We start from the raw sequence: 14,393 nt of genomic DNA on the forward strand, positions 1-14,393 counted from the left end.
CACCCAATGCCATAATCAACCAAGCCCTCAAAGTTGCCCCCTGGCCATTCCATATCTTGCTTCTTTGTTCGCATGCTACAATCCGGGCCACTTGAAATAACGTCAGCATCCACTCACACTCGCAAGAGAGGCAGAATCAAGAGGCTCAAAAACTCACAAGAAGAACTTGCATGTCGCGCCTTCACCTGGGCGGGCGGACTTGACTTTGCCACCCCAGTTCCAGTTCGGGTACGTCTCCAGGCCATCTCGGAAACAGGCCCACCAGCAGTCACCTTCCCAATCCTTTTCGGTACAGAGATGAACGGAGACGCAAGGTTGTTGCTTCCGCCTTTCTATAGCTGCTTCGAGGGGACCTATACGGGTTCCATCTGTCGGACGTTCGGAGACGTGGGTGGTCGGTGATGGGGGTAGGAGATTATTCCAGTGCTCCTGCTCTAGTTGAGAAGCACGCGTAGGATTAATTATAGTCGACATGGAGGCATCAGCTGCAGCGATCATGCAATTGAAGACAATGGCGTAGATGTATGGATTGAGAGCCAACATGGTGTTGATGGTGAATGGCCCAGAAAGGAGTGGCCTAGGATCACTCGGTGCAATGTAGCGGGGAGATCAAGAACTCAAGACGACACTTACCGGCGCCACGACGTAGCTTTATTCTGGTTTTCTGGTCATCTAGGGCCTCTATCGCATGGCACATTACATGTTTGGTGTCTTTGAGTGTTGACAGGAGCTACAAAGAAACATTCCTCGACGTTGTAAATGCCCAAGAATGACACAAAGAGATGAAGTAGTCTGGCAGTCCCTTAGAGTCGCACGTGGCTTTGAGGACGGCAAACCTCACATCAGGGATGCCTCTGGCTTTGGGAGCATCGCTCCACGAGCTGTAAGGGAGTGCTGGGCGATTTCAAATTCGGACAGCAAGCTCCAATGGGACTTGGGGGCTCACTGGCATCATTGTGCTTGGGAAGCAATGCGCAGATATCCCTTTCCGCTACTGTTTTATCTTCGCAGCGATCTGAGTATCATGGCAGACCAAATTTTGAAGCAAGGTTTACCTCTGCCTAGATTCTTCAACTTGGCTCCCACATTGCCTCTAAACTGCCGTCTCGGGCCGTGTGCGCAAATATCGCGAGGCACTCGGCTTCGAAAGTTGCACTTTCGCATTCCCCCGAAGCTTACTCCTCAAAATAGCTTCATCTGAGACCATTGGTCTTTTCTTTCCCATCAACCCAATCCGATGACCCTCCATCGTGGATCGTTGTCTCAAAGAAAACATCTGGATACGAAGTTTCCCCCAAACCACAGGGCCAAGGTTGAATCTCTTAGCTCATGCCGATGCAAGCTCAGCCAAACCGAAATCGAGCCGTGCCACCACCTCCAAGTAAGCCATCAAGCCACCACGATGCAGAGCCCACGATATTTTCATAGGACGCCTCTTTCTCACTTCAACAGCGCTGATTGGTCGTAAGAGTTCCAGCTCCCAGAGCTGAGCCTCCTCCACACAACGCTCGTCATACCCCAACTCCAACAAACAAAGTGGAACGCCTTGCGGAGACTTTTTCAACATCATCGCGTGATGATGTAGGCCTCTTTAAGGCTTAAATCCCATTGGGCGATGTTCGTATACCGCTTCTCAAATTAAGCCTACATGGCTACTGGGTTCATGTAGCCTATTGCTATGAGTTGAGGGGTTAAAAGAGTAAGTTGTAGGGCTGACGGAGACCTCACCCGAAGGCTGAAATGTGGAAAGCCAAGTCGGGCTGTGTCAGTTTACGAGACGTGTCGGTGAGAGGGTCGTGAGGCGCCATCTTGTGAGGACACCCGCCTCGAAGCCCTTGACCACCTTATGTGAAATTTCGAAGAGCGGGGGAAAGCCATGATACCTCTAGTTTTGCCTGATTCCCATCGGTTACGATAAATCTCAAGATGAAGAGCTAACTTGAGGGCTTCGTCGTATAGAATCAAGTTATAAATACAAGAGAGTTTTTCCTTCTTTCTGGACGCCCATCTACTCTCATCACCACCATCCCCAGCTCACAGAATACCACTATCCCACTACATCCAACTATTCTCAATCCCATCCCACAACCAACACTCACCAACCCTCACCAACCCTCACCAAACCTCCACCAAACCTCCACCAAAATGTTCCCCAAGACCGTCCTCGCCCTCCTCCTCACCGTAACCTCCGCCCTCGCATCCCCCTTGGAAACCCGCCAAGCATCAACCTACTTCACCCCCTCCTCAACCTTCACCTACAACACCAGAACCGGCGCCATCACCCCAACCTACGGCACGGCCGTCGTCTCCAAATCCACCTCCAACGCAGGCAACGACCTCACCGCCCTCCTAACCTTCACCTACCCGCCCGCCGCCGCCGGCAAAAAGTGCCAGTTCTACTTCTACCTCGACGCCGCCACCTCCAGCGTCTCGGGCAGCCGCAAGCTCGACGTCTTCACCTCGCTGAAGCCCGCGCCCGCCGGCGGCTCGCCCGGCTGGGGCGCGGGAGGGCCCGGGAACCAGAGGAACGTGAACATCGGGCGGTTGTCTGTCGTTGCGGGCGGGTATGCTACGTGGGATGCCACGTACGGGGCGTACTTGACCGCGCCGACGGATTGCAAGGCGCCTGGTACCGTGGAGGGGCTCGAGCTTGTTGGCGTTAATGACAATGACTATGTTTCGTGGAATACGCAGGTTTCTGGGGCTCGGATTGCTTACTTCTGAGCTGCTTCTTCTTGGAACGAGGGTGAGTGTGGGGGTGACTGGGCAGGAGAGAAATGTGTTCGATTCTGCGTCGCTCATTTGACGTTCTTGTACGTTCTCGTTACATGTTGATGTTTGTTGGAGAGAATTTGGCTTAGGCTTGCTTTGTAGAGAAGGGTGTCAGCCATGCTTTACCTTACACTCCCTTATAGCATATCGGATATTTATCACTGAATTATTGCTTCAATGCTCTGTCTGGTTAACAACCTACTTGTTCCCAGGTCGCTCAACAGTGATTGTCAGCTCTACTATCTACCCAGAGCCCTCCACAGTGATTTCTATCATCAATGCAACGGACTTGAACTTGTCCACTACCACTTCTCTAGTCACAGGTCGGCACCGTCCAGACACAGAGCATCTTCTTTAGTTCCTTAATCATACCTAAAACTCCTCTCGTCTACCCGCATCATATCCCCCACGCGTTCGCCATGCCCTTGAGAACCTTGCAATCCCCCTTGTGCTTCTTCCAATCCTCCTTCTGGCATTCCTATGTAGTCAGTCATCGTCAGCACGTCCGCATCACAACATCACTCCCGCCAGCCAATTAAAAAGCAGCGAAGGGAAACAGCACGAGAATGAAGTTAAAGTAAAGACTCACCTTGCCACAATACCTCGCAACAACACAAGCAGTACAACTCTTCAACGTCTCACCCTCTCCAGTCCCCTTCCCACACCCAGCGCACTCCCTCAACCACCGCCCACCATCCTCCCTCACCCGCGCCCCCAACTCCCCAATCTGCTCCAGCCCGCCAGGGATATACTTCACCCCTGTCCCCTTCCCCTCCGGTACCCTAACAAACCCCCTCTTCCCGCCCTTCGGCGCCGTCCTCACCCCGCGCGGCACGACAATCGTCCACCCGCCCTTGACGGGCCGCAAATCGATCCCGCGGTCCTCAAACGTGACGGCGAACTCCGTCTGCTGGCGATCGACGACCACGAGTGTCGGTTTCGTGATGGTCATGTTTTGTTTTACCTGCGCTATGAGGAACCATTCTTCGCGTGCGTCGTGGGAGGATGGTCTCGTGACTGCCGTGGAGGAGGATGAGGAAGCGGAGGCTTTGGCGGTGCCGGAGCCGGATTGGGAGTCCGTGTAGGATGGCGGGTCGGAGGGGGCCGGCGCATACGAGGGCGGCTCCGAGGATGCGGCGTAGGAGGGCGGATCGGCGGCGCCGGGTTCCTCGATGGGGAGGCCCTCAAAGATTGGGAAGATTGCCTCGTTGGCAAAGTCCGGGATCGGCATGCTTACTGAACTCCCGGTTGTTTTTCGGTGGCAGGGATTATGACTGGTCAAGCGAGACTCTTAATAGATGGAGGAAAGAGGATGCCCAATCAATCTGAGAAGAAAAGACCGGAATGAGCTAAATTGAGAAACGTTGTCAACAATAGTCCTGTGGGTTTCACTGAGAGGTTGGATGAGAGAGAGTGTGAGTGAACGATTGATTGGTGGGGGTGTGAGATTGACTGACCTGAGAGAGGGATCGTCCATGAGTCTCTCCGGCCCTGTGATTGGCCAAGTCCACCACAGCGGAGAAACTTCAAACACCAAAAACTGTCAAACAGAAGATTGACGAACCGGAGAAACATCGGCCAGAATTATCAAGGGGACTTGGCATTGTTCCCAAAATTCCTTCTCGAACGTCTAGGCGACCGTTATGCCATGGCCCACGGTCACCGTTGCTGAAACGGCTGCCGCTGCAGGATAGGACGACAGCTTTCGAGATGACGTAGACTGTAACGTCTGGTCAGAGGGGCAGAACAACCGTCCGATATGCTCAGCCGTGCGAAGCAGCAATGCGCCAGCACCCAAACTTTGCGTGTGCAGATGACAGGTCCAGCGCCTGAGCCCAGCGAGTGCCCCAACCTCGGACGAGATGGCGTCATGGCGCTGATGGACTTCTATGCGGTCAGTTTCAGCATGTGCCCAAGACGGCTGGCCTGCTCTGGGCGAGAGGAAATAGACACAGCATGCGCAAGATTCAATCATGGTTCATTTTGACAAGAGTGTCTATTCTAGAAACCTATGTTTGTCGTAGTATAGCTACATTATAGACTATAGTGACCCCTCACTATCGTGAGCTATCCAGTGCCCATTACTACCGCAGGGGAGTGTGAAGAATGGAACCAAATCCAACAACCGCATTGCCCAATATTCGTTTTGGGACAAATGTACAATCGTCAACGCCAAGTAAATACAAACCAGGCCGTCCTTGGCCTCGACGCCGGTATATCCCTATTGCGAGCATGACTCGCCAGCAGGACCGTGGTGCTGCTACATGTCAAGAAAATGACGCAGAAAATTCAAGTCGTTATGTTGCGCTCATCAACCCATTCACGCTCCGAAACTCATCCAGCCAAACGTGCCGGCCGCGCATCCCAGAACCAGGAAGGTCAGGATGCCAGCGCCGGCCTTATCTGCCGTTGTGACTGGCGTTTCTGTGCCGAGTAAATTGTCCGAATGACTACCGGCGTTGGGGTCTCCCTTGGAGATACCACCAGTGGTGTTTGTTACTGGTGCCTTCACATTGCCGATGAGCAGAGATGATACGGCGCCGAGCACGTTCATCTGTTGGCCAGCCCCCTTGGTGCCGTCGTACACGCCGGAGCTCCATTTGAAGCCACACGTTCGTTGGTTATCCTGCCCTGTGCACTGCTTGATAGCAGCATCTGCAGACGTCTTGAGAACTGGGAGAATTTTGTCGGCAGTGTATGGTGCAATCTGCGTCGTGACCGACATCCATCGGGCGACGTAGCCCTTGAAACTCAGCATATCGGTTGTGCAGGTGTTGTGCTCCTCGCAAGCAATCTCGAATGCAATATTGTTGGGGAAGAAAATTTTCAAAGTTCCTTCGATAAGACCGTCCAAGCGTGTCTTCCACGCGGCGGCGCCGTCCGTCTGGGTTGAAGTTAATATCAAGCTCATCTAGATGCATGAGTAGAAGCCACTTACGTAGTTATACATCATGGCAGCGCCGAGGATGAAAACGCCGTTGTTGTAAGAGAACTGGGCCTTGTTGATATCGGTACAATTCTGCTCAACGTGACCACCATCGTAAATGTTGTAGTCGGCATCGATGAAACCAACGGATGTCATCCAGTCCCAGGTCTTCTCGGCCCAATCGGCATACGTCTGGTTCCTGGTGTACCGGGCTAGTCTGGCACCAATGTTGAAGAAGCAGCCGTTTGCGATACCTATAAGCAATCAGTATCAGGTTCGTTGGAGGCGTGAGCGTCAGCATTACTGTTTTTGTAGTTATATCCGTTGTTGGAGAGAGGAATTTGCCAGCGGAGACCGCCTCCGCAAGTGTTATCGTGTCTGTCGGGACTGGCCATGGTGTTGAAAACAGCTTGGGCGAGAGCCAGCCATTGAGCCTCATCCTCGGGTGGGTTAGGGAAACCGTCCTCGGCAGCAGTCATGGCAGACATGCCCCAGAAACCTTGGTCGTCGTTACCCAGCGAGGCAGTGTAATTAGGAGGCATGTAGTCGCGGTCGGGTCCGACCTGGTGAAGCATGGCCTGCATGACAACATCATTGTAGGTCGAATCGCCAGTCAAGTGCCAGTAGTCGATCATAGTTCCCCACATGGCACCAGCTTCCCACCAGTAGTAATCACCGGCTGGCGGAGGACCGGGCAAAATACCGGGCGTGTGGCCAGTCAAGTTACCATCGTAGAAGCTCATGAGGTCGTAGGCGAGACCTTTTGTGGTGGCCTTGATGTCATCTGGGCACGGCGTTAGTAAGGCGATAGACCGGGGCCTGTCGAAGGCTCGAGTTGAGGGATGAATGTACCGTCGGAAGCGATGGAGTATGCAGCGCTGGCGAAACCGCTCGAGACGAGGAGCGCTGTCGCAGCGCTGGCGATGGAAGAGAATTTCATGGTGGTTATCGTCGAGTGACGTTCACGTTGATTTGAAGCGAGCGACTGGTTGAGAGGGGAGAAACGGGGCGGGAAATTGAGAACCAAAGTCAATTCCCTCGGTGCGGCGCGATCGGACTAGTGCCGTATCATGCGAGTATTTCGAAGTAGGTCGAACGTGAAGAATGGGCGAAGAGTCGTGGAAGTGCCAGCTGTCGAATATCGCTGCTGGAAGTCGTCGGGATGGGTTTCTGTAAACAGGCAAAACGAGGGTTGGAGGAGAAAGGAAAGGAGATGAACAGGGACGTTGGAGGGAGAAGGAAGACGAGGAGGGAGGGCCGGGAAAGAAGGAGTGACAGCGAAGGGGTGTGGTGTGGTGTACACTGGCACTAGGTGACTAGGTACTCAAAAGTCAGGTAGCTAGGACGCCGGGCGGGTACAAGTGCGAGAAATGGAAAGAGGGTGCCGGGATGGTGGCTGTACCGGGGACATGGAGGCCGGGCAGTTATTTGGTGGTGGGCAAGGGTCGCGTCAAGTTGCGGTACATTCACATTTATCTGCATGCCTGGGGAGTCAGTATGAGCCTACGAGGCAGGGCAGCGGGAATAAATGGACAGCGCCAACTCAGGTTCTCGCTGTTGCAGGAATGCGGAATTGGAAAACAATGACCAACGCCTTTCCCTCGCCCACCGATCGTCGAGCGTTGGCCGGTGGCTGCGCCGGCAATGTGACGTCCATCAGGTGTTGAGTAAGGTAAGTATTCGTACGTCGTCCATCTGCTCTATCTACTCGCGTGCCAATGCATCCGACAGCGACACCACAGGATTCGTAGCGTCAAGTTCCTGTGCTTCCGCGACGGTAATTCGTGCAGTGCCCAGGCGCGCCAAGTCACCAGTGTGGAAAACAAGCAAATTCCAAGTTTTCAAGCGTCTTGTCCCGTGGTCTTGGCGATCCAGGGACAGGGCCCAAATGCCAAGAGACTGGGGGTATCCGTACGCCAGACCTAGCAGAAGGTAGCGTATGGCGTCAAGGCCGAATCCATTTGTCTTGGCCATTGAATGTTTTAATTGTTCATGACCATCTATGTAAACCTATGGGTATTGTTAAGGCATCATGGCACATTTGGGACAGGCGAGTCTGCTCTTTTCGGTTCTTCCTCGTATCCATACGATGCTTGACAAGTACCGGTACTTGCAGCGAAATGGACGGCGTTGCGAGAGGGAGCAGTGGCGCGCCGCCGACTTCCCTCCATGGCAGGACAACAAGCCCAAGGGGGAGAACCCCTGATTCAAGGTCACGAGTGAAGTCACATGATCTGACTCTCAGCCAATTGACTTGTCCGGTTTGTTCTATGGTGGAGTGCGCGGCCTTCCCTGTTTTGGCCCCCCTTTTCCTGAATGATGAATTGCGGGCCTCGCCTGGTCCTGAGGAGGTCATAGGCGGATGGAAATAGAGTGCCTTTTTGAGTTGCTGCTGTCTCCGTCATTGCCGTCGGGTCCCGACTCCCAGCCAAACTGTGCTCTATTCAATTTCTCTCACTCTTGCATACCGCAGCGCTTACAACTCATTGGCGTCGCCCCTCGAGTTCCCATCTCCCATCCAACGAACGGTCACGACCAATCCTTCTCAATAACACAAACCACCACTAAAACATCATCTAGCCGCCAAGCCATTCAGTCCAAAGAACAAGCTTTTCGTCAGTCAGATCGTCCTCTCATCGGGTCTTTGGCTCCTTGGCTCTGCTAGCTCCCTTGCTGCACAGCACCGCCCCCCTCGTGTCGCCCATGTCCAAATGGCCGCCCTGCCGCGATCTACGCGCCTGGGCATTCCCTTGGCGAGAAATTGCAGAATACTGCGCTGGGACCATCCAATATGCCCTTCCTGCCAACTATTTGGACCTGGGGGGGCCCTCTAGGTCAATATTTAACGTATAGAAAAAGCTTGCTCATTGCAAGCTGGCTGACGACTCGTGCTTCGGTCCATGCACGCTTCTAGAATGCTCAATTACCATCTGAGATATGTTTCTCCTGCTGCCCTGCATGCCTACTACGTACAAACCTCGGACGGCGGCAAGCACACGGGGAATGAAGCCGTCATCTGTGCGCACCGACAGCGTGGCTTTGCTGCCGCTAATAAACATCCGATACTTTTGCAGGCGAAAAGGGGCTGGGCTGGCTACCTCCCCTGGCTGACTGGCTTCACCTCATCAAGCCGATCCCTCTCCAGCAACAGCTTGTGCGTTGAATAACCTGGTCTTTCAACAAATGACAATCGGCAAGGAACATTTCTTTGCCAAGGCACCGAGCTGAACCAGCTTCGATGAACGCCCAGTAGGGCTGAACCTGTCTATCCCAATCAACTCGAGATCTCCCAGTCGCCAAGACTGAGCTACTACGGAGTATGCGCCTCCCCGTGGATCAAAAAGTCTTGGAGTCTTGGACGTCCTGTCAATCGTGGCATCCAAGTGATGAAGAACGACACGGGCCTCTTGACAACGTCAAATCTCTAATTTGGGTCGACCAGAGCCGAGTCTGCACTGCCCCTCCGCACTCCACCACGAATCGGCAGCAGTCTGCCGTCCCCAGAGACCCTTGCTAAAGCTCCCCACGGAGACAATAACTGGAACGAGAGACGACTCTAAAAATCGTTCCCTGCGAACGTAAATTTGGGCCCTATCTCTTGTGCAGAAGGTATTCCTACAAGTCATCGTCTGTATCTGAGGTGTGATTGAGATCATTCGCGCTGTCTGCAACTTCGGAGGCAGCAAGGCTATTGGTGTCAAGACTCGAGAAGAAGACGATCAATAAACCTGCCTTGAGGAGCCCAATATACGACAAACACACAACAGGCACTTCGGAGATTCGCGTGCCAGTAACACGCGCTCTATGGGATAGCACAGACCTTGGATCTGCAACCAATTACAAGCCTTGTTGGCTAAGTGGTATAGCGTCTCACTAGTACCTAGTGACATGAGAAGATCGGCGGTTCGATTCCGCCACGAGGCAACTCTTTTGGCATATCTCACGATTTTTGCTTCGTCGACGACGGCAACACATAGATTGGTGGATTTAATTAATCACTTCTAGATAGGTCCCCGAGGTTTGGTGCGGCCAATGGGAGCGAAAGAGCACAGAGACCCATGTGTAGGTATCTGATGAACCGATGAAAACTCCGATATCGATGACATCTATCCTGCTCACCGTGGTTTGGAATGTGAGAAGGATAAATGCCATTACTATCGCTATCTAATACATCACTACACAAGGCAAGTCCAGCTCACAGTCTCATAGTTGCCTTCGAATCCCCTCGAGCATACAGAGAAGATGACGACTTTCAAGCCGCCACGGCCTCACCTCCCTCCGTCTCATCCTCAATCTTCGTCTTGATCAACTCATACAAAATATCCGTCCTCATCGTATACTTGGTCCCCTTGACAACATCGTCGCCAGAGTGATAAAGCCGGCTATGCTGAAAGATGAGCACCCGCCCCGCCTTAGGATCAACATCAACCTTCCTCTTCTCATCCCCCGACAAGAACGATGTCGCGCCACCAACCAAGTCGGCACCGCTATCCTTACCCGCCTCAGCGACAGAGTCATTGAGGTAAAGATGAACGGTATAATGCGTCCGGAACACAGCCCCATCCTCCGCTTCTTCGCCATACGGTCCATCGCAATGCGCTATATCAATGTCAACAGTCCATCATAACAGGGACTAAAGGGGCAAGGAACTGCGATGAACTCACGTCTAAAAAACTGCCCCTTCTGATACTTCAAGAACCTCATCCGCTTGTTAAACCTCTTAAACGCCCACCTCGTCTCAAACCCCTTCTCCGGCCTCCTCACCCCCTCCATCCCAGCCAGCTGCGCTTCCAACCCCGGCGCAAGCCTACACCGGCCCCACAACCGATCGACAACTTCCTGCTGGTCCCAGATAATTCGATCGCTATTCCGGTACTCGGGCTCCAGAATCTCCCACCCGGGACCCATATTAACCATCGCCGGGCGCCACGGCTCGTCCTTGTCCGGGTCCGGACCGCGGTCTGTGGCGGAGGCCTCGGCCATGCGGAGGAGCTGGGCACATTCGTCCGGGGTGAGGACGTTGTCTAGGACGACGGCATACAAGGGCCCGTTTTCGGGGAGGGCGGTCTTGGACCAGTCTAGTTTTTGGAGGGTTACGGCGGGGGCGGAGGCCGGGAGGGGAACGGAGAGGAAGTCGTGCGGGATGGGGACTTCGTTGGACGTGTAGGATGTTTTTTGGGGTTTAGGAGCGGCGCGTTTGGCGGGTTTGGGCTTGAGGGCCGCGGGGATGAGGTCTGAGATTGGCATTGTGTCGGATTTCTTTTTCGTGGTAGGTGGAAATGTGTTTTTTTTTTTTTTTTTTTGCCAGTAGACCTTTGTAACGCTTTAGGTCGTGTGGTTGTGGTGTTTGATATCGGTGGGTGTTGATGCCTTGTGGTTGTTGTGGTGATTTGTTGTTGTTGGTGCTGTTTGTCGAACGACAATGGCTGCTTGATGCAGGGTCGGCCAACTTCTTGAAGACTGGGGAGGCAATAAAAGACACAGGGACCACCTCTTTCTTCTAAAAGACACTTCAACAGATATTTACAAAAGGACAGAAATGCGACTGCCTAGCAAAGTCGTCAAGGCGCAAGCGTCAGGCTTCGCCTCATAAGTTGGTGACTAACAATGCGGCGGAGTACGGATTGGCCTCAAGTGGACAGACTTAGGGTATGTAAGCACTTGTTCCCGTCATTCCAAAACACACCAGGCTGCTTTGTTTCGGAAAATACGGCCTACAACAGACGTGTCTTCAATCTTCAACAATATTTCCTAGAAAAAAAATGCCTCGACATCTGCCTTGTAGACTCACGAATTGAGACGAAGACTGTTCAAGCGTGGATGCCTGCGATCGGATGTGAGTGCCTAGTGCGGGGTCAATCTCGCAAAGCTGATTGGCTCTGTGCGATGTCTCCTGTGCTGTGTACCTTGCTGCCTTGAAGTCTTGAAGCCCCCCGATACTCACTTGACCTGTAAAAGTTATAGTCTGCATGAATATTCTTCTTGGAATTTGATATCCTTTCTTTGTCGCTGTGCATTTTCCTTTCCGTCTTGGCTAGTAATGTCTGCTGTTGATGGTGCAGGCTACATAAACTGTGAGCTGTGGTGGGGTGCCTAATTGTGGCTGAACCAGAGGAGAAGTGAAGGATTCTCGCAGATGGGCATTACCTATCGAGGACGAGTATTTCTCGTAAGCGTCTTCTCGAAAAAATCACATGAATGGGAGAATTGATTACAAGAGACAAACAGAACAATTTGTGAAAGCTACGATAGATGTGTTCTTGTGTGAGGTACCGTTGACTCATCTCAAGGTGAGGTGCCTTGGGTATGCCAAAATGTCCCCCTAGCCATCACTGCTTGACTTACCTCCTCGAGACCTGCCATGCCCTTTGCCCGTACCATGAGAACAGACCACGCTTTACATTACTTATTCTCTCTGAGTTTGATACGTTGTTAACAAGAATCAAGGGGGAACTTGCCTGATGATTTGAAGTGAGATATTTCCAGTACTATGAGAAGTTACCCCATTTCATATCGGTTATTCTCTCTCTGAGGGCGATGAAATAATAATTAACATTGCCTGGAAACTTCTATGATCAAAGAAAGGAAGTATGGCGAGACCCTGAGGTTATATTACTAGTAGGACTGGATGAGGAATGATCATGGAATTCGCTTTCAAGATAAAGTTTCTCTTACACTCTACTTATACACAAACAGAGTTCGAAAAAGCGTATGTTTTCAATATTCATCCATCCTGATATCAGCAACTCATTTCCAAGCTCAGCACTATCAGACCGGCTCTTCCCGTTCCTTCGTCCTCCCTCCACCTTTACTCTCTTCAACCTCGACCCCTTCATCCAACCCAGTCTTCGTCTCAGTATGCATCTCACTCAACTCAACCTGCCTTATGAAAAACGTAGCAATAAACCCGACACCAGACATGACGCAAAAGAAGATCCAAATCTTACTCAACCCATCCGTCACCGCAAGCCTCACAACCCGCCTCTGCCCCTCACTTAAACCCTCCATCACACCGCGCGCCGCCGTCGCAATCGTCCCTCCCCTCCCAAACTTGGCAGCAACCTCGGCCGGCACGCCCGCCGCCAACAACCGGCCCTCATGCCGTCCCACGACGCTCTGGAATATGACCTGCCCGACGACCACCCCGATCCCCAGCGCAATATGCCTCACAAACGCAAACGTCGCCGTCCCCGTCGCCACATCCGTCTGCCTCACCAGCGCCTGCAATGCAATAAGCAACGCTTGCAAATTCGGGGAGATGCCCAGCGCCGCGAGCACCTGGAACAGGATCAACCGCGGCCAGTCCCGTCCCGCGGGCAACGTCACAAACAACCCAAACGCGATCGCCGTGAGCGCCATCGACACCCGCACAATCTCAACGTACCGCCCCGTCTTCTTGATCGTCACCCCGACGCCGATAGTGCCGACCGCCAACGGCAGCGCCGTGGCGAGAAGCCACACGCCAGACTGGATCGGGCTGGCGCCCAGCACTGCCTGGAAGTAGAGCGGTAAGAAAAACGCAATCGCCGCGAACCCGAGCCCGTGGCAGAAGTTGGCCACGTAGCAGAAGACGACCGACGCGTCGCGGAACAGCGAGGCCGGCATGAGCGGGTACTTTGCGAAACGCTCGACGAAAGCAAAGACGGCGTAGGTCGCGCAGCCGAAGACGATGAGACATATGACAGTGGGCGAGTCCCATGGGTTCCGCAGCCCGCCAAACTGCAGCCCGAGGAGGAGCATCAACGTCGCTCCGGTGAAGGTGAGTGTGCCTAGCCAGTCAATGGCCGCCAGGCCCTTGAGAAGCGGCGTCTTGGGCGTGTGTATGCGCAAAAAGAGGACGAGGATGAGCAGCGACGCGCCAGAGATGGGCAGGTTAATCCAAAAGCACCAACGCCACGAAACATTCTCCGTCAGCCCGCCGCCGATGAGCGGTCCGATCCCGCTGGCGAGACCCCAAACTGCACCGACGGCGCCGAAATACGCGCCCCTCTCCCGCGGGCTGAAGAGGTCCCCGACGGTGATGTTGACCAGCGCCATCAGCCCGCCGCCCCCGAGCCCCTGGACCGCTCTGCCCGCGACAAGCATCGTCAACGTGCCGGAGAGCGCCGAGACGAGGCTGCCGACCATGAAGACGACGTTGGCGATGACGAGGATCGGTTTGCGTCCGAAGATGTCGCTAACTTTGCCCCAGAAGGGGACTGAGGCGGCGTTGGCGAGCAGATAGCTCGCGCCGATCCAGGCGAATCCCGAGTCTGAGGACCCAATCTCCCGCGCGATCGTTGGTAGTGCGGTGGTGATGATGACGGCGTCGAGGGCCGCGAGGAAGACGGCCATGCAGAGCGCGAACATCAGGATGGCGGTCTGGGCCCGGGTGCGGTCCGGGGCGATCTTTGTGTCTGCCGTCGTGACGCTCCCTTCCCCTTGGTCATCGTCGGCGCTCCTTCTTTTCTCCCGTACGCCTCCTCCTGCTTTACCATCTTGATCGCCGTCGTCGCGCGGACTCCTGTCGTGAGAAGATCTTCCTACTTCACTCGCCATCGTGAACAGCGAGATACCTTGTTTGGTCGGGTACACGACATGCTGCCCTCAGCGAGCACCGCTTCCACAATCCACAACGCGGGACGGGCCTTAATATACATTCTTCGAGATTCTCAGAGAAACACTGATGGAACACCCTAAAGATGCCTTGGTTGTC

The 14,393-nt window shown here is 53.7% G+C and overlaps 7 protein-coding genes across 7 annotated transcripts; 1 reads left to right on the forward strand and 6 right to left on the reverse strand.

Annotated features, from left to right (window-relative positions):
- Nucleotides 1-153: 153 nt before the first annotated feature.
- Nucleotides 154-543, reverse strand: CPAR01_06587 (uncharacterized protein; the record flags this gene model as incomplete). The annotated part of the gene is made up of 1 exon (XM_060490859.1): nt 154-543. One exon carries the CDS (start codon nt 541-543, stop codon nt 154-156), a length of 390 nt encoding a protein of 129 aa, XP_060349733.1.
- A 1,602-nt stretch (nt 544-2,145) lies between these two features.
- On the forward strand, nt 2,146-2,724 carry CPAR01_06588 (uncharacterized protein; the record flags this gene model as incomplete). The annotated part of the gene is made up of 1 exon (XM_060490860.1): nt 2,146-2,724. One exon carries the CDS (start codon nt 2,146-2,148, stop codon nt 2,722-2,724), a length of 579 nt encoding a protein of 192 aa, XP_060349734.1.
- A 445-nt stretch (nt 2,725-3,169) lies between these two features.
- CPAR01_06589 (uncharacterized protein) lies at nt 3,170-4,003 on the reverse strand (the record flags this gene model as incomplete). The annotated part of the gene is made up of 2 exons (XM_060490861.1): nt 3,170-3,250; nt 3,596-4,003. The coding sequence occupies 2 exons, from the start codon at nt 4,001-4,003 to the stop codon at nt 3,170-3,172; spliced, it is 489 nt and encodes a 162-aa protein (XP_060349735.1).
- Nucleotides 4,004-4,402: 399 nt separating this feature from the next.
- Nucleotides 4,403-4,747, reverse strand: CPAR01_06590 (uncharacterized protein; the record flags this gene model as incomplete). The annotated part of the gene is made up of 1 exon (XM_060490862.1): nt 4,403-4,747. One exon carries the CDS (start codon nt 4,745-4,747, stop codon nt 4,403-4,405), a length of 345 nt encoding a protein of 114 aa, XP_060349736.1.
- Nucleotides 4,748-5,092: 345 nt separating this feature from the next.
- Nucleotides 5,093-6,638, reverse strand: CPAR01_06591 (glycosyl hydrolase family 76; the record flags this gene model as incomplete). Its single annotated transcript, XM_060490863.1, has 4 exons — nt 5,093-5,656; nt 5,711-5,952; nt 6,003-6,482; nt 6,551-6,638. 4 exons carry the CDS (start codon nt 6,636-6,638, stop codon nt 5,093-5,095), a joined length of 1,374 nt encoding a protein of 457 aa, XP_060349737.1.
- A 3,312-nt stretch (nt 6,639-9,950) lies between these two features.
- Nucleotides 9,951-10,945, reverse strand: CPAR01_06592 (oxidoreductase domain-containing protein; the record flags this gene model as incomplete). Its single annotated transcript, XM_060490864.1, has 2 exons — nt 9,951-10,297; nt 10,363-10,945. The coding sequence occupies 2 exons, from the start codon at nt 10,943-10,945 to the stop codon at nt 9,951-9,953; spliced, it is 930 nt and encodes a 309-aa protein (XP_060349738.1).
- Nucleotides 10,946-12,466: 1,521 nt separating this feature from the next.
- Nucleotides 12,467-14,236, reverse strand: CPAR01_06593 (uncharacterized protein; the record flags this gene model as incomplete). The annotated part of the gene is made up of 1 exon (XM_060490865.1): nt 12,467-14,236. The coding sequence occupies one exon, from the start codon at nt 14,234-14,236 to the stop codon at nt 12,467-12,469; it is 1,770 nt and encodes a 589-aa protein (XP_060349739.1).
- Between the last annotated feature and the right edge of the window lie 157 nt (nt 14,237-14,393).

Source organism: Colletotrichum paranaense (genome assembly GCF_030867605.1).
Source record: "Colletotrichum paranaense strain IMI 384185 chromosome Unknown Scaffold_5.1, whole genome shotgun sequence".
Lineage (NCBI taxonomy): Eukaryota > Fungi > Ascomycota > Sordariomycetes > Glomerellales > Glomerellaceae > Colletotrichum > Colletotrichum paranaense.